Here is a 26,641-nt window from a genome sequence, read left to right as displayed (position 1 = left end):
ATAGTTAAAGCTTCAGACTCATTTAGCAGAGTCCCACCCACCTGAAGGGGAGGATGGGGTGGAAAATCAGTAAGAGATCTATTAATCAAGAGTGTTTTTGATTTATTAGAGTTCAGCCTCATACCCAGCAAACTAAACCATTTACTAATCAACTCCATGTCGCAATTGAGACTAAGGGCAGCTTCATTTTTCATAAGTGGAGACTTTACTACACCCAAGTGTTGCATCACCAGTATACTGAACAATCTTGTTTTCCAGGCCAACACCCATATCATTTGTATACACTAAAAATAACAATGACCAAAACACTACACTGTGGACTCCAGACACAATAGGTCTTGGTACGCTAAAGGTCTCATTAACAGCAACTCACTGCTACCTACCTGTAAGGAAATCTTGAAGCAACCATAACACATATCTACCCACTCCAAGATTCTGAAGTTGATGAAAAAGTGCCTTGTGATTTATTCACTCGAAAGCAGCACTAAAATCTATTTGAATTACTTTACATCCGAAATCCTTATCAAGGTTCTCTTGCAAATGACACACCAAGTCTACATGAGCATTGCAGGCACCTAACTGCTTCCTATATGCATACTGACTACCAGTTGATAATCCTTTGGATTCAACATACAGTACTTGTAAAGTGTCTTAAAAATAAGTTTTTCTGCAACTTTGGAGAGGACAGGGAGAATAGAAATTGGCCTGTAGTTACTGCAGTCTGCAGATATACTACTCTTAGATATTTATTCTATAGACATACATGAGGCAACAGAAACCTTATTAAATTATACAGTGCACCATGAAAACTTACCAAGGTCCAAAGTTATCTTATGTTTACTCTGAAACTATGATTTACTCATGGCTAAAATTAATTTTTTTAAGTACAAACCATCCTAATTCTATACAACTTTGCCTGGCAACAATAGAAGATTTTTTTTTTATTGTTGCTGGATCAAGTAGGCCTTGTGCCAACATGGGCTCATGCTTATACAAGTAACCCATAAAGGAGAATGGCTAGTAATCACAATACAAAACGAAATTATTCCTTAAGCAAATTAGAGAATTCTCCCATAATAATCTAGACAGATCTCATTTCAGCACAGTATCTCAAATGAGGCTATTAGAATTATTAACCAGAGAAGAGCATTACAGTTAAGTACTGGGTTTGTTACTACATCTGCAAAGCCAAAACAAAATTTGAATGTGAAATACACTACAACAATATTTATATACCCCATTGAGAATTAAGTGTTAAAAATAACACATCCACCAAACCAGTAATACTGTATTGTATGTATACAGTATTAGCATCCAGATACCTGAAAAATCATCAATAACAAATTACCTTCCCATAACGTTTTGACCAAGTTTCCAAAAATATAGCATACAAGATTGCTTAGCTGTGTGATGAAGGAATAATTTCTCATGAATGAGACAAGACTTTCATGCTCTTGATGTTAGTCCTCAACATCTCATCGGGAGGGTTCTGAAGTAGAGAAAGGAATGCTGTATTAGACTTACAGTATATGCATCTTTACCAGTACTGTACTTCACTCTTCAGTACATTAAAGCATTGTTAAATTCTCAAAATCTTTTATCTCGACTCCCCAAAGAGAACATGAACAATTCTACATAATAGCTGAAAATTTCAACATACTGAGGATACATTAGTGGGACTGTTCCTAATTTTAAAGATATGCTAAGTCTTATGTCAGCATTAGCTTTCAGTTATGGACACAAAAAGTGAGCTTCAAAAATATTTAACACAAGTTTGGTCTCCTAAGGAGTGACAGATCCTCCTCTAGTTCAGAAGTTACATTTAGAGATGCTCAATTGGAATTTTATTCCATAATGGAAAGGAAAAACCAGAAGAAAGGAGGAGGCGACAGGAGAAAAGTAAAAGGAATAAGGTAAGAACACAAAGGTGGCAGAACGAAGTACAAGCAGAAAAGACCTTTTAGAACTGGTATTAACCTGACTCTCAGAACCTTCACCTCCTTCTTTAAAGAGAAATTTTATTTCTAAGTTCAGGCACATCATGTTATATTGATGAGTCACGAGGTGAGCAGAGACCCACCTGGGCAAGGAAAGGGGTGATGTGGTGGGTACAAATCCTTGGCCTTCTTCCTTTTGACTGGCTTTTTTTTTTTTTGTCTTAAGTTCACTTTTGAAAGGTATTTACTAAGATTCTTACCATAACCTACACGGAAGACATTGTGAATTTCATAAAGATGATTCTTCCTACATTAAGAGCAGATTTCATGGGGTTTGTCTCAAACGCCTGGCTATCTCCTCACTTAAGGTAGTGTGCCATATGAGCAAATTAGACCTGCAAATATATTGAATAAAACCAGAATAGATTTATTTATACATTTTTCGGAACCTAAAGGCGAAAATTTAATCTTTTCCACTCAAAGACCAGACATAAGTAAAAAGCAGGAAAAAAACATACCTTAGTTGAGCATAGGTTTAGACATAAGGAGTTCTTTCCTTCTAAACTAAAGAATAAAACACTTGATTGTATACCATATGACACAGTTGCTTAGAAACTTAAGTTAAACAGGTAGGAAAAGGATGTAATAAAGTAAAACCGTAACATTAATTGCATACTCCATGGCCAAAACAAAGTTATGAATTATCAGTGAAGTAAGCAGTCAATATTTGCATTTTTTTGTTCAAGGAAATATGGCATGTTTGAGCTGGGGGTCATGTCTCACTAAAGATAGCTCTCTCACCTTACAAAAAATAAATCACTTTGTTAGTACATTCTTGGCTGGCCCTCCCTTTGCTCTGTGGTGATGGCCACTAGAAAAGCAATGGTTCGCACCTCATGCAAACATAGGTCTTTCTCCTTTGAAATACTGGATTACAAACACTCGTTGTAATACTTGGAATCATGTTAGTAAATTCTACTGTGCTCCAAAACACTGACATATGGAAATAATTAAAACATACAGCACGCTGTGGAAAATGAGATATGTTTACTTGTAATGATGGTTTATGCACTTACATCTTCTTTACCATTTCATAAAGCAATTTAAATATGCCCTTGACTTTGGAGCTATCTTTTCATGAAAATGTGGTGCCCCCCTTACAAAATTAGATTCAACAAGGGAAAAGAAAAAATTACATTTACCAGTCCCACATTTTCAAAACATTAATGTACAAAAAATAAACAAACTTTGTTTCACAGGTACAAGCCATTACATTTGAAAGTAACGGATTCTAGGTATGAAGAGGTTTATTCTTGTGTCCATACTTGTTTTTGTGTTGAAGGTATCCATACGTTACCCATCAGGGAAAGAGAGCCATGAACAGTCACCGGGATAAGTTTATATATTGGCAACAATGAAACATCCAATTTTAAGAGCAAAAGGCAATGGAACAGGCAGCCTAACACTCTTTTCTAACCCTGGGCCAAGGAAATCAAGACAAAAGAAAGGGAAAAAGGGTGAGGCTTAACTACGAAGGAAGCAGCAGAAGAGCTTTTTACAGTTACAAGGGGTGTTAAGTCAGAAAAAAAACAGAAGGAAGAGAATTTATGGCATGTGAACTTACGAGAGTAAAATCCAAAATTCAGCCGATAAAAGATAAACAAACTATTAAGCTACGTTCACACGATCGAGCTTTGCTCGACGAACTTTGTCCGGTGTGATGTCAGAAGCGGGCAAACTGCTGACTTCGCCAGCTGTTTCTCCGCTTCTGACGTCACATCGGACAAAGTTCGTCGAACAAAGCTCGATCGTGTGGACGTAGCTTTAGGGTCTTCATGTGCCTTTAGATAGCAGATTGGAGTGAAGACCATAAAAGCTTGTTATATCTATTTTTCAGCTCGGTGAACATCAGCCAAATGACTTTCCCAGATAAAGAAACAGTACTCTATTCAATTCCAGATAAACCTCACACTGAACTTGAGAATGCTTTGAAGTAAAATTCCTTTTTCAAAGGATCTTGGTAACATATACCTTTCTGAACTGCAATAATTGCACACCATGGAGAAGCGGCATGAAAACTTGTCTTTGTAAAATTGAGGTGTAAGTTTTGTTTCATATGCAGACAATTCTTTCATATACAGCACATCTTACTGATAAAAGACTGCACTGGTGGAGGAAAAGAAGAAAAACAAAATGACTATGTGTGAATTTAATTAAATAAAAAGTATACAAAGTGAGTTATGTATTCCTATATCCCACCTTAGAGCACATCACTAAAATTCTACAGTATTCTATTGTAATGCATATTCATCTCTACAAAACATCCTATCGGCAGTCAAGGTCAAGGCATTACTCCCAAACAAAACCTTGAGAGATTTCAGGATATATTTCACAATTTTGATATTTCAAAAACTGGCAAAGTTGGGTTAACAAAAAAACTCTAAACACAATTAAAATACTGTAGAAGTAATCACAGACCTTAGAGCATATCTCCCCCATAATTCACCCTATAGATAGTTCCCTGTGGCCATCCACATGGCATGAAATTTTTTGTTTTCACCAATGGCACACTTGTAACCATCACTGTCACTACTTTACTGATCATCATTCCAAATATTTTACCAGATTTACTGGATCGAAGCAGCATTTCACTGTTAAATGGTACTGTAGCACCAGTAACGTACTTTACAAAGTGAAAAGTCACTATTCACCAGTAAAAAAATTCTAAAAATGACTTGAAAATAATAAAATCACAGATAAATTACTGCATGCCAATTAAAAAGACAGAAATCAAGTGTACAGAATTAATAGGCCTGTAGGACGTTTGAATGTAAACTAATGTGACATTGGTATACAATATTTCTAAAATGGTTTCTTTATCACTTTCCTGTAAGGAAAGTTTACATAAAATTCAAGAGGGACTTTCAATTCTTGTTAAATATATCAATCATAAAATTTGTAATATCCATGTTGTGTCAATAGAATAAAAGTCAGTTATAGGTGATGCTTTTATCCCTGTTTTAATATTCATACCATACATTCACCATAAAATACCTCTTGAAGATCCAAATTTTTTTTCCCAAAGAACAACTAAGAAAAAGTAAAAGAATTGCAAAAGATATCTATTAGAAACTTAATATATTTTCATCACAGGTACAATATTATATATATATGTATATATTAGATATATAATCAGTGTAAAATATTCCTCATCTTAAGCTCACTTAATGAAGGGATAAGAAGAAAGCACAAAAAACTTTCCTATATTAAAAAAAAGGAAAAATTAATCCAAACTGACAAAAATTGTGATGAAAGAAGCTGCTACAACCAGACTACATATTTCTCAAAACTCGTGAAAAAATACTAAAACCTATACAGTACAGTACTGCATTGAATAAAAACAGCTTCCTTTGCCAGAATCAACTTCCCTCTTCCTACATTAAGTGTGCTTTAGATCTTTGTGATGCTGCTCTATGCACATCAATATGACCGATAAGAATAACAATCTATGTACATCAATGGTCGTGGTAGTGTTAAGCGTCCCTACTACAAAAGACGGTCAGATGGGACGAGGAAATATGCAGATTCATTTTATAAGAGAAAGGGAAAAAGGTCAAAAAATTTTAATATTCTGAAAAACATTTCTGTAGCACTGGTAACAAGTTTTTTGTGGTCTGCTACATTCTTTCCTTCATAAATAAAGAAATTATATGCTCCAAGTGGGTCACATTTGCTAAAGATGATGGAAATATAATTTAACAGAGTAAACTGACTCTCAAACTTCAATGATGCAAGATATTTTAGTGTACTGCTGATCCTAAAACTTCATGGCTTAACGTGATTAAAAATAATGAAATATGAACAAAGGGAAGAAAGAAAAAGCTTTGTGCCTTTTAAATACTAATAATCTGAATAAAATTAACATTCATTACAATCAAAACTAGAAGATGATATTAAAACTTAACCAGTGATGCAAATATAGATCCTGAATGCAATTCTATATTCTTTTTCAAAATCAATATACTGTACAGTCAACAATAGAGTACATTAAGACATTCAAATATCAATACATTTTCATATTTTGATATAAACAATTTTAAAATATGATTCATTCCTTGAAGAAACTGAAGTTCTAAAACTAACATTTTCTTATATTTTTCAAGTGCAAACAAATATAATTCCATATTCCTCATTATGTTGCTACAAACCCACAGTCCAGCTTTGTAGTAAGGCATTTGATGTTATGGAAACTACGGACTGGAAATCTATCGTGCACTGTTCTATAAGATGATTCCGCATGAAGGTTTGATACTGACATGAAATGATCATAATATTTTCATGTTTTATAAAAATAAGTTGATTAAATATACAGTAATTTGTCTTTTCTCTGCACAAGGTTCTTAGGTTTGAATTAAATTCCACTGAACTAATTATGTACTAAAAGAAAAGTTCATATTGATAATGGGTGATGTATACACGGAGAAGAAATTTCAATTTGTTTTTCAACAATTAAATATCATGAATCATATAATTTCAATAGTGAAGAATTCTCACATGATATGTCACCATGCTCTAACAACCATACTGTATTTAAGTCTCGTTACAATAATCAAAAACAATTTACAATAAAAGTATGCAATGACAACTGATACTAACCATCATTAATGTCATCATTAATTCATTTCAAATATGATAACTCTAAGTAAGAAAATTAGTTTTCAAGACCTCTCCCTTTTGCCTGATCAATTACAAGAAGCAGATGTAAGCTCAATGTGGTTTGCCCAAGGCTTCTCATATACTACCACTTCACAAGTTTGGTATGGCCTGCTGGGATCCCTCTCGCAGCTACTAAGATCCTCTATGTGATCTTCCTTCAAACAGGTTGTCCAGTATACCTTCATATTCAGCCTATAATTAAATCCTGCGACAACCTGAAAGAGCAGTAGAATGTTTAATGACTACTTACATCTTTTAATCACTTCATACAATACATCATTAGGTTAAAAAAATCAGTGTATGAAATACTTTTAGTTAAATAAAAAAAAGCACTATTCAGATAGTAAAATTAGGAAAATGCAAGTAAGAAAAGACTGAAAACAAATCACTGAAGGGTAAAACTTACTGTAGGAGAAAATGCAGCAGGTACGCATCACAAGACATGACAGCTTACTCAGTGCTAAAAACAAGGGGCCAGTAAGAGCAAGGATAACAGTAGAAAAGATATAAAACACAGTATTAGCATCAAGCACATCCAAGTTCTAAAGGTTAACATTTTCAGAGCAAAGCCAAACCATACAAGGAATGAAAAGCAAGTTGTAAAACATAAAATCAAGTGCACTGCTTAAAGGAGAAAAATGACAAACATTTAAAGAAATATAGTATGTACAGTACAGTTCTCTATGATTTCTGGAAGGCAAGACAAAGAAAGAAATGGAAAATTATACTTTGGATTTTTTAGGAAAGAATAAATGTAGCAAAATTTCATACAATCACAGAATCCACAACAATATTTTCGAGAAATACAGAATATCTTAAATCAAATAGCAAAACCTACAGAATTCTTTAGGGTAAAATATGATCATCAACAGAAAATGTTGTGCACTATCAAAGAAAATTAGGGTAATCAATATGGAAAATGCTGTGTGTTAAATATTGGGAAAAATTTACTGTACATTACTTTTTTTGGGTAAACAGAAGCAGTACCACATGACATACATTTAGAAAATGGTAGATGTAAGAAGCACACAAAGCCCAAAAAATGAGAATTTGAGTAGGGAAAAATACTTGAAAAGTCAAACAAAATCTCACAGAAAACAGGATCCCAAAATGATGTAATAAAAAAATGTTAATATCTTACAATTAAAAAGCACTCACCTGCTTGGAAGCACTTAAGATTTCTTCAACTCGTCTAATATGGCGATCACTACTTGTTGAGTCCATAGCTTGTACAGCAAAATTACCAACTTCCTGAATTTTAGCATCATTTACATCAGCATCACTAAAACCACCAAGTAGTCCTCTCCTAGATCTTTTTGCAGGGGCATCTGGAGCACCTACAGGGTTGCAGGCAGCTTCTGTTACCCTCCGGGTGTTTGTCCATGGCACATCATAAACAATGACTGTGCATGTAACTGGCGCTTCATTGGGATCACTGGGACAAGAACTCACATCTTCTACTTCATCTGCTTTCAAGCAAGTTGTCCAGTGAACAGTAAGGGTAAGTCTATAGTTCACCCCTGCAACCACCTATGAGATAATTGATATTAAAATTTCTTGTTTCCCTTGGATAACAATTTACTTAAAACTTTAAAATTTACTGTCATACTTCACACACAGAAAATCCAGTCTTTTCCCGCTATGAAGTTCCAAATGTGGATGCACTAAATAACAAATACTAGCTAGCTTTTTCACATTTCAAATTCTGCATATACAGTATGGTTATTTTTCCATACGTCTGTAGCTTTATCGAATTTATGACAAGGTAATTTCATGCAATTTTCTGTTACTGTGCAACAATAGGTGTTAAGTATGTATTACATAAGTCTTACAAATGATTAGCAATACAAACTAAGAAAAGTTGACTCTAAAACATAGGCCACAATACTTACTTGAGTCTCAGCTTTTTCAACAGCCTTGACAATTCTAACACGAGGATCTTCTGAGAGGGAATCCATAGACTTGATGGCAAAGTCTGCTATTTCTTTTACTTTGGGACTGGTCTTATCTCCCTCTTGATAACCACCAGGAATTCCTCTCCTGCCCCGGAAGTTGGGAAGTTCTTCAGAGTCGTCTTCTTCTTCAGTGTCATGATGATGGTTTCTACCACCAGAGGGATGATAGAAACGCTTCCATGGGAAAACATGTGTTATTAGCATGCATGCTTGTGAATGGAATTAGTGATTGATTGCAAAATTACACTATAACAATTATGACACTCAAAAAAGTCCAAAAATATTCTCTGTATGATATTGCTTGTAGGGGGTTTGAAACTTTTATCTACCAAAAGACCCAAATATCTCTTATTGTAAAATTAACTTTGTGGCCTTGTAAGTAAAATTTCCCTTTAATCTATGCTAAATTCATCTAAAAAAAAAAAGTGGCCTGTGCCATGTATTAACCTCAACTGTTTCATTCGAAAGATCTTCGTTGGAGTCTCGGTGGCGGCTGCTAGTTCGGCGGAAGGGTTCGTAGAAACGCTTAGGGAGGGAGAAGTATCATTCTTATTAGAAGAATTTCATTAAGAGTTGTTTGTAGAGCATAACTAAACTTTCCATGAGAAAGATGCTTTAATGGGGCAGTGAAATGGAAGAACAGAAGTCAGTTAATGAGGTAATTCTCATGTAACTCTAAATTTTCCAATCTTAATGGCAAAAATTTAATTCAACCATCAAGACAAAAATTTTGAGAAAGGAGTAATGACCCCTTTGTAGTTTCAAGCAAACCCAGCTTAGCAGCTTTTTGTAGGGCACTACTAATACATCTTCAATAATACTGGTAAATTATAAAAAAAAAAAAACTGGTTATGATGACATAATAAATAAATTAAAATTGATTCATTCCTCTTATCTTACGCATGAGGTAAATAACATAATGTATATACCATAACCATTATTATGCAAAAATTTAATCAAACTCAATCACCTATCAGCAATACAGCAGGCTGACAGAAGCCTTGTATGTTTTAAACACTTATTCAAGCTAATGACATAAGAATACAGTTAAAAGATCTGTTATTAATGCTCCACATAATTACAGATTGTAACTGAAAAACAGAAAACAAAATTCCACTTCTGCTGACACAGAAAGAGGCAAAAAACACCTTCATCAAAACATCAGCAGTCCAAGTGATATGGTCAAATTTTTCTTTTCCTTCTCAGCGTTTTCACTACCCCATCACTAACACACCGCCACCAAGCTTCCAACCTCTACTAAAAACTTCTACACTGACAAACTACAGTGACTTCACTACTACTACATTCTAAGCCCATGAATGATAAAATAACTAGATCCCTTTTTATGCCACAAAGAGATCTAATGAATAATATGAACCTTCTTCATGAAAATTAAATAATCATGCCCTCTACAAGCACAAAAATCACAGAACTGAAATACTTTACCATCCACATCACGATAGGCAATAACAACTTACCTCATTGCTCTCAATACTTTCATCACTAGTACGAACAACAAAGTGGCTCTTGAAGACAGGGCGAGCATGAGCAGAAGGGTGAACCAGAGGCAGCAAGACCTCAACTGAATCATCACCCTCATGGAAGTCATCCCTATCAGCACACCGGAGGTTTGTAACTTGCTGTTTGCTCAGCCAAGGTTGTATCAAGATATTAGCCTCACACATCTGTTAATTCATATAAATGAAAGTGCATAAAGAACTGTTAGTCTCAAAACATACCATTACTGAGACTGCATGAATGAGCCCTTATCTCCTAGCCTTATGGGATATGTTCCTAAGAGAATTAAATTTCTGACATCATCAACAGCAGTATTGCGTACAATATAATGTATGTCACATAAGGTTCCAGATAAGAACAAAATTCTTACTAATCAACGAGCAGTGTCAGATTGTTTTAAAAATTCCATATCCTAGCATACCATCAACTGAATATTGTAGTTCATGACCCAGAAATAAAGAAATAGTATCAATAACTCCACATCTGCAAAATAAAATGCATTAAGGTGTATGGTCAAGGAATAGAAAAGTATTATAAACTATAAACCTTGATACTTTCATGCACACAACAGAGGCAATTTTCATTCAAAGAATCAAAAAAGTCTTACCACTGGATCTTCTCCAATGTCTGGGACACAACGAGTTTTGTCGATCCTCCTCTTGTACTTGGGGCAAACGGTCTCAAGAAGTTCGACAACAAGGTGATATTTCAGGCCAGACGTAACCTAAAAACCACACAAGATTTATTTTTTACATCAAGCAACACCAAAAAAAAACTCATTAGGCCCCAAGATATTTACACCTTTGAACTTGTGAACAACACTGTAAACACCAGCACAATACAATTAATAACCTGCATGTCTATATGGCATCATGTAAACCCCAGCCAATTATATCCTGGCGTGCAAGAAAATATACTAAACACAAGTACATCAGGTAATGAATAATATGGCTTCCAGTGAGCCAAGGACAAAATTCAGGCTTACCATGTCTTAAACATATATAATTTCTATTTTTTCCATTAATATGATCTTAAATGAACAAACAGAATATTAAATAAAAAAGTGTAAAAAGTACTATTTATAAATAATTAAGTGACCAAAGCATAATAGGACTTTGAAGGAAAAATTCAGTGATGCTGTATATACTGGATCAACTTTTGATTTTCCCAATATCCAATCAAATGCATGCTTTTGCAGTACTGTACTGTAATATATATCAGATTAAATACACTCTGCATTAGGAATGATAACGATGAAACAATCATATGCAAATGAAACTAGCATTCATATTAGAAACCAGATTGAGACAGTACAACACAGATACAGTATATACAAACATCTGCTCAGTACAGTACAAGCAATTCTATAACTCTAAAATAACTTACAAACAGTTCTCACACACATAGCTGGGTCATAAGTTAATCACAAATTTTTTTTCTTTTTTAGGAGCAAGTGTCAATGAGGCAGGTGGCAATCAAATTCCTTTTTCTAATTCAGACCCAAAGAAAATATGAAAAAAAGAAAAGGAAAGAAATGACAGATATTAAGCCTCTTGAAGGAAAAAGTGCATAAGGTCATGGAAAAACAGCAGGAAGAAAATTTCAAAATCCAAAATCTTCGAAGAAGAAAATGTAGATAAATACTCAAAATTTATTCTTACCATTTTTTGTGCTTTCACAAGTCTGTTGAAGATGAAAAGGTTGTCTTCATCAGACCTGAAATCAAACTCATCAGCTATAAGGTGTCCAAGCTTTCTGATGCTGGAGTCATTTACACTGGCAGCAACCCAAGTTCCACCCAGGGTGGAAGCTGAAAAATAAAAACAAATTTCATTGTGTTCAGTGATCAACACAACATTGTGAGAAAAATACTTTTAGATGAAGACTTCAGGTACTAGAAATATTTTTTCCAACTTTGTTTAAAATAACTTATGTACTGACAGCACAGATTCTTCAACTCTGACCAAAAAATGTCCTGATCCAAACATATGACTTTCTATATTTGTAGTGTACAAAAGGTATTTAGTTATGAATAATAAAAGTGCAATCAGGTAATAAATTTTCAAGTCAAAATCACAATGACTGGAGCACTGAAAGCATAAAAAACTTCCAAATCTGAACATGAATAATATCACGATATACTCTATACGAGGTTAACAGCTGTGAATTAATGGCAAGAAACAAATAATATATATCTTATTCTATCAAATACATTCAGTACAAAGTTTTATACTGCAGATGGAAGATTAAAATTTGACTAGGTTCAAGAGGAGTGCCCTGACACAATCCTTAACCAAAAACAGAAAAATTAAAACTATAGTTTACCCTCTTAAAACTCACCATTTCCATTTTTTGCTACAGGAATAAAATGGAAAAAGAATGAGTAGTTTTCTATTTACATTCAAATGTCAAGAAGTAAAATCTAGTTACAACACATATCTTTCAAAATTTAAAAACCTAATCACAGAAAAAAGTTCTAAACATACATGTAAGAAAATAAACAAAATAAAAGTCTAAGGATGATTACAGTTAAACCCTAACCTATGGAGGGCATCAAAGCTTTTAAAACTCAGTTAAAATATTCCTGGGATTTACCAACAATTATTTACTGGAAACATGGATGAGTATTACTATTTCCAGCTTGCTAAAAGATTTAATGGTAATATCTTATGAAGTGCATCTCATTCTTGTCATGAAGTTAAGTTGCATTACCAGTTATCAAACCTTAAAAGCCTGTATTTCTACACAAACCAAAAAGTAGTTTCCATTGTTTCAAAACTAACATTTTCTACTAAAAAATGGGTTTCCCTGCTTTTAAAGGTCTATACATCCTATAAGGAACCAAATATCTTAATCTAGAAAGCCTTTCAATTCTTTAAAGTGCTTAGAGATAAAAGAGTAATACTAATGAACTCCTCTGAAAAGAACAGGTATTCTACATGTTGACCACAGTTTCCTTGATAAGACTACATGATCTATGATTGATTATATGAGTTACAAAACTGTCAATAAAAAATTCTGCTAAAGTAAAGACATTAACATGCTAAAGGATATCTGTATGTTACTGAAGTTTTACCCATCTTGGAAGCCATGGGCAGTTAAAAATGTAAAAATTACTGAAATTTATGATTTGGTAATAATGCCGATGATAAGCCTATATACAGTAATGACCAAATGTATAAATTTCTCAAGATTCTTACCAGAACCAGCAGGGTGGAGAGCAGCTCCTGAGAAGATTTTGCCTGAAAGAAAAAAAAAAATTTTAAGCATGCCACTTCATCATTTGACAAACTAAGTACTACTATTTCAAAATACTACATTAGCACCAAACGCTGATGGACACTTAGGGTGTAGGGGTTTCCATTACAGTATTCACAAATGGGAATTATCAAACTTATTGTAGATGGTGAAGTATGAACATCATACAGTATAAATGACTTGACTGCTAGTACTGTACTTGCTTTCTTTTTCTGTATGACTTGCTTTAAAATTTTGCAATGAAAACAGGTACCTGGTAATAGCAAACCCCACTGAATCTGGATTAGTTAATGTTCTTCAGCCTTAACTTCCATCCATATACATAAACAACAACAACAAAAATACATAATCATTGTGAAAAATTTCAGACTCTCACCTCTGAGTTTATTGGTGTAATAGTCATCCCGCTCATCACAGTAAAGCCTGGTGAGTGTCTTTGGTTGAGACGGGTCAGCTGGTACATTCACCTCTGCTTGGCAGATTTCTCTCTCTTCACCATGGTCAATGTGGCACCGAGAGGGATCTGCCACTGGAAGGTATTTCTTGCAATGTGTCTCTGCTGCTTCCAGCTCTAAGAGGTACTTGGTCACCCCAGCAGCATCCTACAAGGAAGAAAAGAGCAGTCAATGCAAAAATTCAGAAAAATCCCATCTGGGTAACCATATTGGATAAACAATATGAAATTATGTTATTTTAATCATTTCTCCTCCCCTCCGCAACTAAACTCTTGAAATTCTTGCTTTCATCCAAGCGTCCTACTATGATTGCTCTGCATTTATGAAAGACCTTATTCTGCCATTACCAGATTAGCTTCACTGACCATTATTCTCGAAATACTAGTTTGCCAGGCTGAATCACCTGACTGGTCATTACCTAAGGACACACGCATGGAAATGGACATGTATAAGAGGGAAAAAATAACTTATGCTAACCTAACAAAACATTTATAGCCTAGAAGCTCATCATCATATGAAGATCTACTTTTACTACTGAGGGTGACAACTACCTGCTGATAAACAGAATGAGGTCTCTATGGTATTTTTCCACCCCACAAACACTTCCAACTTTTTATTAACATAGCAAATGGTTTAAAGAAGTCCTAACCTAATTATGAATGGCCTTTGTCTTTGTAATGTAATATTAAATGCTAAAATTTGTAAATCTAAAAATGAATTTATGCATATACCTGCATAACAAAAGTGAAATGCAATACACAAGTTCCAGACCATTTACTCTATACTGTCCTGGAGCTTAAAATCCCCGGGAATAAGATTGAGATTCCCAGTTTTTTGTTTTATTTTTCTCTACACAAGCAGCACAGTATGTAACAATAAGACGTTTACTAATATTTATATGCCTTTGTTGTGTACTGTACACTGATCCAATTAGAATTCTATACAAGGGGTCTTAGATGAGACTAAATATTAGCTTGGATGGTCAATACAATTAAATACAAATAATCAACGAACAATAGGCAAAGTAATCCTTTAAATTACTGTAATTGTAAAATTACTTAGGAGAGGATATAATGTAATATGTACTGGAGCTGTTGTTTCCAGGAGAGGAATAAGAAGGATAAAAATTTTATATTTGTATGGGTCAGCTAAAAGGTCAACAAAATAAGTCTTCTAGGTTAACATATTTTTAAGGGGTCATCTGAACTTCATGAGTTACTAAATGTAGCCTAAAATATCATGTAAAATTCTTAAATAATAAGCAACACCACTTCTTAAAAAAGCCTTCTAACCTGAGTGTGAGCACTGACAATATTAGTCAGAACATAGAGTTCATCTTCATCCCCTCGTAGATTGTACTGGTCAAGGACAAATGCAGCAACTTCCTGAACTCGGGGGTCATTAGTAGGGACAGGGTTTCCAGAAACAGAAGAACCTTGTGAGCTTAAGAATGGATGATCCATGATATCAAAGGAGTTCAAAGTTGGCATCAACCTATCTCGAAGGTAATCATCAAGATCTTCGCATGACATAGACACAATTCTTCTATTTCCAGGTGCTTGCTCATGGACCTGAGCACTGCAAACCTCACGTTCTTCTCTCGGGTTCTCAATACAGTGTTCACCATTACCAGTAGAGGGGTCAAACTTATTACAATTTGTCTCAGCCATTTCAACAACAATGTGGTACGTTCCAGATGCATCCAGGGGTGTTGCTTCATGGACCTTCGTGAGCTTGTAATACTCCCTGTCATCTTCTCGCCTGTTGTATTCTGCTACAACCATCTGAGCAATGGCCCTGCTGTTTTCATCAAGCTGTACAGGTGCCTGACCTCCAAAGACAGAGGTTCTTGCTTGGAAACCAGTAGCAGAGGGCACTGCAGCAAAGCTTGTACCAACAGCCACAGGAACGATAAATTCATCTTGAGTTGTGGCAGGATAATTGTCCTTGTCATAGCACCTATTAAAAAATGAGATATTACTGTCTTTCCTTATGCGAACCATGAAACAAAATGATTAGGACACTTACTTATGCCATGAAAATCGAATCTCCATGACATAAAACCAAGCTACAGTAACTTATATCTAATGACTTTCAATACAGTACTTGTGGAAAATGTGGTGAAACTAACTGTCAAATTCCTGAATTCACGTACAGTATATACCATTATTTGTATGGCTGCCCAAAATGTTCATATTTTGAATATACTGATGACAAATAGTTATAGTATATGGCTTTCTAAACACTATCTTGACACATCACAACTGAAAACAAACAAATTATATTATTTTCTGTTGCATAAGATCAAAATTGTTATCACTTTAAAAAAATCTACATCACTTCTGATAATGTCTATATTTTTCTACAATGTAACACAAAACTTGAAACATTCATGTAAGAGAATACTCACTGAGCAGCAACAAGATCTCTTGCTGGTACCCATGGCTGGTCAACTATATGAAGGTCACAAATTTTGGTTTCTTCGTCCAAATCCTGACCGCAGAAAGTCCTGTTGACATCAACACCAGTCACGGTCTTCTTGCACTCTGTCTCTGCAAGCTCAACAGTCAAGTAGTACTTAACACCTGCAACCACCTGAAAGAAATGCAATTATTTTTTCTAAATCTTTAGGGGCAAATTTTGCTACCACTTACTGAAGCTACACAATATGCAATAAGAAGTTCTGAAAAAATTTCTTCTATGTTTACTTGCCACGAATATTACTATCCACTCTCAATCAAAATTCTTTTAACCTGGATGAACTGCATGATTTTCAGCTGTAAAGTATTTACATCCAGATTTAGTTGTCATACCATTCTTTTCTTCACTGAATTCATACAGATAATGTAAAAATTAACAAGAGGTAGCAGATATGGAAAGCAATCTAGTAATACTGCACTAGACATATATATGTAGTTCAGCAATTCAAATTTGAATGTGACAATAACAATTGTCTTGATTTTTCTCACAAGTTATTGATGCATAGGGAAACTAGCCTGATTGGTGAATAAAACGTTAATACAAATAACTAAGCATTACACTGACTAGACCATGATATCAGCAACATAAAGGATCACAATGATGAGTTCTTTATCAAGTGTCTCCAACCCCTAAATTCCATAGCAGAACATAAAAACAAATAAGACAAGTAAAGAGAAAAAAAGAATCAGTCCCCAGAAAGATCAATCTTTTCTCTCAAAACTTCTTTGATGATCCATTCCTCTCATGACATTCATCTGCTTTACATCTACAACTGCTGTTAGTGACCATAAAATAGAACTAAAAGTCTAAAATATAGTATGGCTAATGGCCACTATCAAAAAACAACATGAAAAAAGGGACCAAATGAATTTCTTGTCTATTACCTGTGTCTGGGCCTTGACAAGTCTCAAGATCATATGCAGGTCGTCCTCATCAGCTGTCCTGTCATACTCTTTCAGAGCAAAGTCAGCAATATCTAGAATTATTGGGTCATTAAGAGGTGCTGGCTGAGGGCAACCAAGGCATGGGGCTCGTACAGGAACAACTAATTCTTCTTCAACACTTCTCTGGAAAGAGAACAGCATTTCAATTATCAATAAGGAGGTACAATGTAGTCAAAGTGGGAAACAATACATGGGAGAATAGAGAAAGGCATAAAAATAAATCCTGATGTTAAACCTTGACTGATAAGGGTTTGATTTGGCGAGATAGGACTTTTCTAAGTAAATCATCCATCCATAAGATTAAATACTTGTACACTACAATATGTCATGGCTGAATAAAAATTTGTTAAATTTAGTTGGTAGTAAATATTATTCAACTGCAGACAAGTAAATAAAGCACAGTACATAAAATTTTCTAAGTATGTTTAAAAACGTATATTTCATTTCATTACAGGAGTCTCAATCTGAAATACAATAGACAAAACAACTGCAAAACAAAAGGTAGAGTATACAAGCTAAACTGCTTTATGAACAAGCACATATACAATGATGTATAATGGGTTACTCTATATCCAGATTATGCCAAATAAAATCTTGTCATTTGCTAAAACTTCATTTTAATAGTACATAATGACAACAAAGACTGCATGGATTCCTGGACACATTCTATTTTTGCTGAAAATGTGATGAAACAATCAGAAAATTTAACTTAATGCAACCTTAACATTCAGTGGCCAAATCTTACCCTTTTTTCACAGTGAATCTCGTTTTCGTCACTAGAATCTCGGATAGGAATTACTTCAAGGGTGGCAATTTGGTTGGGGTTATGCACAACATGAACAGCGCAGATGTAATGGTCACGCTGAGTGTCACGTGGGCACATCCTTGGGTCAGTCTTCTCATCTGGAGACCTGAGGCACATCTTGAAGCCATATTCGACATTTACTTGAACTTTAGTTGTGTTAGACAAGGGATCGAACTGAAAAGGAGAGGATTAACAAATAAAAATTGGCTGAGTCTACTTCACTGCTATGCTTTAAAAGCATTAAAATTCCAGGTAAACATTAACGACAAGACTGGCACAGCAACATATTTATAAACAGTTCACAACTCAACAACAGGTTATTATACTAAGCAATGCAATACATATGATGTCATCTTTGGGTAAGCCCTGATTGTCCAGTTTGGTAGTATAATCTAAATGCCTTACTGTAATCTTGCCAAGATTGAAGTGGACCATATCGCCTCTGAATTTTGATTCCGATGCACGGTCAACATAGTTGAAAGCCTCCAGTCCCAACTGCTGTTCACTAATGCCTGTTGGGAGATTTTGCTGTGGGATCTCTGATGGGGAGTTGGCAAGGCGGGAGAAGAAGCCCCAAATGTTGAAGTCATTATCATCTTCGGTTTCAGCACATCTGTCAAAAACAACACTGATCAGTTTCATTCCAGTAACCCCTTATATTATGTTTTTAAAGATGAACTGCATTTTTGTTAAAAATTTTGGTAAATGTATGCAAAGAGACGTCCCAGCAGGAAAGCAAAGACAAGTAACTTCCTTTTTGTCTAACTATCATGTGTGAAGTATGTAAAAAAAAAAAATGCCCATTTTCTTTATAGCTAATGAGCAGTGTATTCTTTTTTAAAATTTAACTTCACGTAACTAAAAAATCTCTATTTAACATCTATTATTTCATTAGAATAGATATAAGTAATTCATACATTACGATTTCAAATACCAGCTATAAATTTTAAATATGAAGTCAAGCAAATCATTCAGACAGAAATAAGGAAATCAGAGGGATGAAACTTGTACGTCTTGTACATGTAGAAGGTACCACAAGTATTGCCATTTGTAAGCATCAAAAGTAATCATTATTTTCTGGATTTCCAACATTTCCAGTTGCCTATTTCTGGCTTCAAAGAGACTCCTTATCCTTTATGATGTATTAGTTCAGAATAAAGGTCCTAAGCAAACTCATATGTTAGCAACATATTTTTAATGTCACGAGAAGCAATCAGTAGCCACTGGATCATCCCAGAAGTTAAAAGGCAATAAGTGATGACTATGACAAGTTAAAAGGCAATAAGTGATGACTATGACAATCACTAAATAAAAGCAGAACTACAAAACATATTTTTTAACTATTGGCTACTAGTGAAAACTAGGGAAACTAAATGTGAACTGAAGTAAAATAAATTTTTTTTTTTAAGTTTAGCCGATGCTTAGAAATGACTGTCAAATGAAGATATGCTACAAATATGTTTTTAAACCAATGCTTGCTAGCCATTAATGAAGCCTTTGACAATTATTATGCAAAGAAGTACTGGTGGATAACAAGTTTTATTTTTTTTTTAGTCAGTGCTTGGATGCTAATGACAATAAACCAGTCACTACAAGTCAAACATCATGTGTTTTATCCAATATTACCTTGATTTCTCTTCAATGACTTTGGAGCTGTTGAGCCAGGGCCTCTCCCAGACGACGATCTCACAGACATAATCATCTTCGGTGTGGTCCAGGGGGCAGTTAGTGACGTCAGGAGTTCCAATTGGGCAGTTGGTCTCTCCAACTCGTAGGGTCAGGTAGACAAGCTGACCTGTGACAACCTGCGGGGAAAAAATGGCATTTTAGTTTTACTGCGCAAGAGTGCATCAAATGAGAGCATTAATACGTAACATACATAAACACATACTCAGAAAAAATAACAATATGTAATAAAATTATTTTTAGAAAAACTAAAATGGAGTTTCATACTTAATTGATGGGCTTTGTATGAATACAAATTCATAGAAATACCATCAACCTACCCAATAAAAGCAGATGGGACCGCTCCATTCTTCTCTCTAAAACGGAACACAGTGACACGTCACTGTCAGAGAAGATTATGAATTTGAGAGTACAACATATCCTCATCCTTGATACCTTCACTAGACTCTTACCAAGGAGGCCTACATCAGGTCTCCTTTTTCTTTATGTACTCGGCAAAAACAATGAATTTCAGAGTGGTCCGCTTTGCACATTCCTATTCCTTTCTAACTCTATTTTTGGAATCCGGTTTCTAGGTTTCTAGTTCTTGGCGCCTCCTGGGACATTTCCGGGTTTAGAAATGGGCCCGGCAACTAACGATAAAGGCTGCCAGCGCATGCGTCACTCTTCTCGCAAGACTCAACAAGATGTTCAACATCTTTCCTTTGAATGCTATGATGTCATTCTTTTACGAGTTAGGTGTTAAAGTAAGGCTGAAGCGTATCAGTTCCGGCCTTTACTTTTACACGAATAATAAGATTTATGTCTTTGTTTTGTGCATTATTTATTAATTATTGCACTCTTGACTTCTCGGTGATTCATTGGTTTAGTAAGACTACATTATAGTAATAACCGTTATTCTTTCCTTTACTCGTATGTCACCGTTCCGACGTATTCCGTACGAACGATCATTACGAATAATATCAACCAGCAGCTGGCTACTAATTAATTTATGGAAATAATACGACACTCAATAATAATAATAATAATAATAATAATAATAATAATAATAATAATAATAACAAACATGTATCTAGACAATCATCAAATACTGTATATGAAAGCAACACAACCAGGCCACCTTCGACTAACAAAACACAAACTCCTCGTGACCACACGATATACTAAACATGGTGGAACGTAAACAGACCAAATGTCCAGTTCCGAAAAAAAAAAAAAAACAGGCGCCAATAACAGCTGACCTTTCATGTGGACAATAAGACACGCAATACCTAGTCATATTTACGCGACTGGTGTGACTTATTATTACTATTATTATTCAACATTCACGTACATTTATCATATCAAGTAAAACAACAGGAGAAATGCTGAGCCCTAAGAAGTATATGTAAGACAAATATGAAAATAAACCGCATAAAAACAAGAAAAAACGTATATATCAAAATGTAGACTATACATATAAATCAATAAATAAAGAAATGAGTAAATGAAGCTAAGTCATAAATGGCAAATCATGCAATCATGGCTTCACCTCCGAACGTGCTCGCTAAGACGCTGCATGTCAACCGACCTCCCAGAAAGATATTTTCGTGGGCCTTCTTCGCCCTTTTAGGGTCGCGCTCGCTTATACAACTGCAGTATCCTAGCACTTCATTTACTGACTACTAATGGAATCATAACTGTTGTTCATGACGATGCTCTAAAGGCATCAACTTGAAAATAAGATCTTACATGGTATAAGCCATAAGGGTTGCCTTCATTCCTTTTAGGTTTCTGTAAAAGAAAACTATTGTGCCGGCTTTGTCTGTCCGTCCGTCTCCAATCTTAAAAACTACTGAGGCTCGAGGGCTGCAAATTGGTATGTTGATCATCCACCCTCCAATCATCAGACACACCAAATTGCAGCCCTCTAGCCTCAGTATTTTTTTTTTTTTATATTATTTAAGGTTAAAGTTAGCCATAATCGTGAATCTGGCAACTATATAGGACAGGCTACCACCAAGCCGTGGTTTAAGATTAATGGGCCGCGGCTCATACAACATTATAAACCGAGACCATCGAAGGACAGATCTATTTTCGGTGGCCTTGATTATACGCTGTACAGAAAACTCGACTGCATTGAAGAAACTTCGGCTCATTTTTTACTTGTTTTTTATCTACAAAATTATAACAAAGGAAAGATGGTTGACATATTATGCTTCGATTTTGTTGTTGCTTATACAAGTATAAGATAAAAACGAAATATAATTGGAACTTTCCTTGTATTAGCCATTTAATTTGAATACTTTTTAGCCTATATAACAAGAGAATGGTTCACATAATGACTTACTGCGATGTTTTACAACCTGTCCTTCTAAGCCTATAAAATAATAGAACGTTAGTTAAACTGCTTTCTCAGCATGTCACAACGAAATGAAGATTCACATCTCGTGAGTTGTATTATTTGCGGCCTATGTAATTACCCGAATAACAAAGTAACTGAGGCACATTACAAAACGCGCCAATGACCTCCATAATGCAAAAGAAAATTTGAAAATCAGCGCCACTGCTCAGGCATATATTAAGCAATGCCTAAGACAATATTGCAGATACGTAATAACATACTTTGTAGTTACCCCAAAAATATATATACAAAAGTACAAAAAAAAAAAACCGATGTCGTTAAAAAAAAGTACTTTTTTATAGCACAGACTAATGGAAAGAAGAAACCAATACCCTTCCTGATCCCTTTAAAGTCTTTGGGGGGGGATGTATAAGCCCCGATGGAAGTGAAAGAGGCCCGTTTCTGAAAGAAGAGAGATTATGGGTAACAGGAAAAACAAGAATCGGAGAAAAACTTCAAACCCAGACGCAGACGGAGACGGAGAGTTGGGTTGTTTCCTTCACTATTAGACCAAACTTTTTTTTTTTTTTTTTTTGGGGGGTTGGTAACGGGTGTTACTGTGCCATCCACTCGGTCCTCTAAATTTAATCTATTGAATACAATGTAAAACAGAGTATACTGTATGTGGAATACAAAGGGGAGAGGGATTTCCTAAGAACAGAAATGCACATATAAAAAAGGAACGACTGTGAGTCAAATAGAACCAAATGGCGAATACATAAGCAAGGAGAGATTACCAAAGCTAACATTTTACATACTCTGGAGAGTAATCCAATAGCACCTCAACTTGAGTCGATGAAAGGGAAAAACCAAATCACTGCAACAGCAATGGAAAATAAAAAATTGAAAAAAAGTCTATCAACAGAGGCCCTGAACCTGCCATGCTTAAGAAATACCAGTCCTACCCATCCTACGTAGCCATAGCAACCACATCTGTAAAATGGCAGTTATAGCCACTACACTAAACAAACAGGAGTCGTATCCGCCCCACTTAAGAGGTAATAGTCCTAGCCACCCCACTTTAAAAGGTAGCAGTTCTAGCCACTACACTTTAGAAACATCAGTCCTAGCCACCGCACTTAATTAATAGTAGTCCTAGAGATAACGCTCAAGAAAAAGCAGTCTTGAACTACTCCACTACGAATAACAGTCCGTGCCAACACACTTAAGAAACAGCAGTCCTTGCCATCACACTTAGAAAATGAGCCCTAGCCGCACCCGCCCCCCTTTAAGATTTACCAGTCCTAGCCATCTCACTAGCCAGGCCGTCTTGCAAAGTCGACTGGGATGTCGATACAGGTGGTTAAAAATGAATGGTGCGAGCATGGCCTCATAACTGAACCCACACATACGCCCACATGCATCCATATTCCCTCTGGCGGATATCTGCAACCATGACAAATTCCCCTACGCCCCTTAACATATACGAATTGTTTGCAGCAAATGCAGGATTAAAAGGCCACGCACGCTTACGTCAGGACAGCTGTTCATAACAAAGGGCCGGTACACAGCGCCAAATATCCACGTGTGTTATTTGAATATTAAACTTCATATTGCCCCACACCCACACCCACACACGGCGGATGGATGCAACCTCGATAAGTAACAGCCCCACACGCACCCAACACAATCGTGTTGTTTGCAACAAAGACATGAAACAAGAGACACGCCCACCACCACACAAGCTGCGTGCATCGAAATAAAAGCACATGCAAGTCATGTGGGTGTATGAGAAGCCCACATGAAATGTGACAGCGAGATAAAATATTCGGGTTCCATTTAATCCTAAAGGGCAGAGAAGCCACACAAATGAACGGAGCAGGTGAGCGCACCATACATGCCTCGTCTTGTTCCTCGTGACCTTAACATAGAGAGAACCACACACGAACAGGTATTCTTGCAAGCATGCATTGCATGCATACATACAATACATATATATATATATATATATATATATATATATATATAATATATATATATATATATATATATATATATATATATATATATATATATATATATATATATATATATATATATATATATACTGTACATGTGTGTATGTATATATATATATATATATATATATATATATATATATATATATAATATATAAATTTTAATCTGAATGATTTCAGTAATACATCATGCATTGTTTTAAAATTTTTTTATAAAGGATGTAAAATCTATTCTAACTGGTATTGATATTGCCAAAGCTTTTACCCTTTGAATTTTAATTAGGGTTCTATGCAGCACTATTGGCAACGCTATAACCTCATTCAATGAGATCCTATTCATTTTTGAACTGTCCGAAGTACTTTCTATCATCAATGTGGAATTGATATGATAATTAAGACCATTAAGACCATTTTTAAGTGAGTGAATACTGTAGAAGGCTAGTTTCACAGTATCTGTTTATAAAGCAAACACATTACTTGCATCAAAAACAAGCACAGAAAACTCATACCCGGCCGTCTGAGTGAACTGTTCCTTAATTAGCGTGCTATCCAGTCGTAATATATTCATGAGGTGAAACGACTACCCTCTGTGTATCGTATGATCTACGATAAGTAACTGTAGGATCCCACTTCGTATTTTAATTTTGACTTTTTTTTTGTTATCTAACTTAACTTTCAACGAACAACTTTAGTGTCATTGCTTTTGTGTGTTTAGAAAGTACTGTTAGGAACAGTACGCTTTCTTCTCATCAATCATGCTTCTAAATTTCTTTATAAATACATATTTAAGTCATTTACAAAACCAATTTAGACAAGCTCTACCAGCAATCCATTAAAAAGGAACGAAAACCTTCTTGGTAACAGTAAACTCTTTATCAATGTTGGTTTGTCAGAGGTCCACAACAGGCCTCCTGCCCCCTTTCACACCTTACCTACTTCGGATAATGGCCCGTGCTGGCATACGGCCAACTGAGTCAAATCATCCCACCACCAGCAAACACTGAGGTTATAAGACACTATTTCTATTTATTACGTAGCGGTAATGTGCACCTTTTGTCCTCGGGTATGCTAAAGACTTCTTTTTGTAAATGATCATATCTTTTAATAAAGATATACTTTGATAATCAAGATAAAGCATACCTTTCGTTTATATAATAATATCTTCACAAACCATAATGTAAAGACATTTTTACTGAGCGTTAAGGTGTATCAAAAAATCTTATATTTTAGAATAATCTTTAGATATGTGTAAAAAATAAAGATATAGCCAAAGGCAAGACAAAGATATCTTAATGTACTCTAAAGATATCTTACGATAACCCACAAAGACATTCAGATATTCCGAAGAGGTAAGCAGATATCTTGTGGAAAAAATATTTATACAGTAGGTTGAACTTAGCACTGGGCTTACATGATACAACGTAAAAGTACAGTATTCAGGTTTCTTTCAAACCGGGTACTAATTTCCAGTTCTGCTGCCTATATTACAAAGTCCCGTTAAGATGGCCTCTTGGAAAATGATGGTCGCTGCAGCATTAGAAAGTTTAAAGAATAAAATTATCTTTGTTTTCAAACAAGGCATAAATTTTCTTGTCTGTTCCTGGCTTCACGAGGTCACGCTAAGCTGACCTGCGGAAAGATCCAAACGTATCTATTCTCGCTCTCAGGTCAGAGAAAGTGTCTTGGTTAGGATTTCTGAATTGCCGTCATTTACATGAAAAAGAATTCGGTCGTCATTCAATTCATATTTGATAAAAAGACACAAAGAAGTTAATCGAAGTAACTAATGTGTCAGAAGGCAATAAACCTGACAATAAAGGAGTGAACACGTAGAGAAAATCTGTTCCTGCCATTCATGTGGTCTTATTTTTTTCCTTTTCTTTTCTTATTCTGTTTTCAGGCCGTTCATGTAGCGTTTTTTTTCCTTTTCTTATTTTGTAACTGTTCCTACAGCAGATATAGGGGAACTCAAGGGATCTCTTGCTTACAACTTCTACCCCCGATTCATTGTCATTCCTGCGCCTTCACTTCATTATCTAAATAGCGAGATTCTGTGCAGAGGTTCTTCGTGGAGTAACATCTTCAAATACAGTTATTCTAATCTCGGTGGCCTTGGTACAGCGCACGTGATACGCCTATACAGGTAATCGCCTGCTGCTATCTCCCTGATGTGTATAGTAGGTGGGTGGTGCCCGTATCCAAAAGAATTTCGGAGTTATGGGCCCATCTCTATTCACAACAAGGACAACCCGGTTTCGAGATAAAACTGAACTGACCTGACCTGACCGTTAATAGACTACTATGGATATAAAAAGGTGATTCGTAACATACCGGTGCCACATATCCCCAACACAACTGAAAATTGTATTTGCTATGGAGATTATTAACAGGACCCGTCCATTTGGCACAGCCAAAAATGGACAGTAAAAGAGGGGTATCACTACAAGCTCCTACAGAATGAAATGCCCTGATGAATGTGTGAATGTGTGTTCGTATTAAGCGAAAATATACATCTGGATGAAAGATGCAAAGCTAAACTAATTAC

The 26,641-nt window shown here is 35.3% G+C and overlaps 1 protein-coding gene across 4 annotated transcripts in view; it reads right to left on the bottom strand.

Moving 5' to 3' along the window:
• Nucleotides 1–4,133: 4,133 nt before the first annotated feature.
• Nucleotides 4,134–26,641, bottom strand: part of LOC136828019 (uncharacterized) — a 37,936-nt gene continuing 15,428 nt past the window's right edge. Inside the window, exons 2-17 of one of the 4 annotated variants that reach the window (XM_067085654.1) lie at nucleotides 19,696–19,874; nucleotides 18,475–18,682; nucleotides 18,010–18,243; nucleotides 17,205–17,387; nucleotides 16,250–16,434; nucleotides 15,132–15,798; nucleotides 13,761–13,986; nucleotides 13,327–13,368; nucleotides 11,788–11,936; nucleotides 10,734–10,850; nucleotides 10,087–10,293; nucleotides 9,056–9,133; nucleotides 8,546–8,782; nucleotides 7,812–8,183; nucleotides 7,060–7,113; nucleotides 6,728–6,868 (exon numbers count right to left, since the gene is read on the bottom strand). In XM_067085654.1, coding sequence (XP_066941755.1) covers nucleotides 7,108–7,113; nucleotides 7,812–8,183; nucleotides 8,546–8,782; nucleotides 9,056–9,133; nucleotides 10,087–10,293; nucleotides 10,734–10,850; nucleotides 11,788–11,936; nucleotides 13,327–13,368; nucleotides 13,761–13,986; nucleotides 15,132–15,798; nucleotides 16,250–16,434; nucleotides 17,205–17,387; nucleotides 18,010–18,243; nucleotides 18,475–18,682; nucleotides 19,696–19,874 — 3,090 coding nt within the window. In that variant the 3' untranslated portion in view covers nucleotides 6,728–6,868; nucleotides 7,060–7,107. Of the gene's footprint in view, nucleotides 6,869–7,059; nucleotides 7,114–7,811; nucleotides 8,184–8,545; nucleotides 8,783–9,055; nucleotides 9,134–10,086; nucleotides 10,294–10,733; nucleotides 10,851–11,787; nucleotides 11,937–13,326; nucleotides 13,369–13,760; nucleotides 13,987–15,131; nucleotides 15,799–16,249; nucleotides 16,435–17,204; nucleotides 17,388–18,009; nucleotides 18,244–18,474; nucleotides 18,683–19,695; nucleotides 19,875–26,641 lie in introns of all 4 variants that reach the window. The other 3 variants (XM_067085651.1, XM_067085655.1, XM_067085652.1) reach the window with 3 other exon arrangements.

Source organism: Macrobrachium rosenbergii, chromosome 42, assembly GCF_040412425.1.
Source record: "Macrobrachium rosenbergii isolate ZJJX-2024 chromosome 42, ASM4041242v1, whole genome shotgun sequence".
Classification (NCBI taxonomy): domain Eukaryota; kingdom Metazoa; phylum Arthropoda; class Malacostraca; order Decapoda; family Palaemonidae; genus Macrobrachium; species Macrobrachium rosenbergii.
Note: the sequence above shows the minus strand (reverse complement) of the source record. Positions and strands in the feature narration are given on the sequence as shown.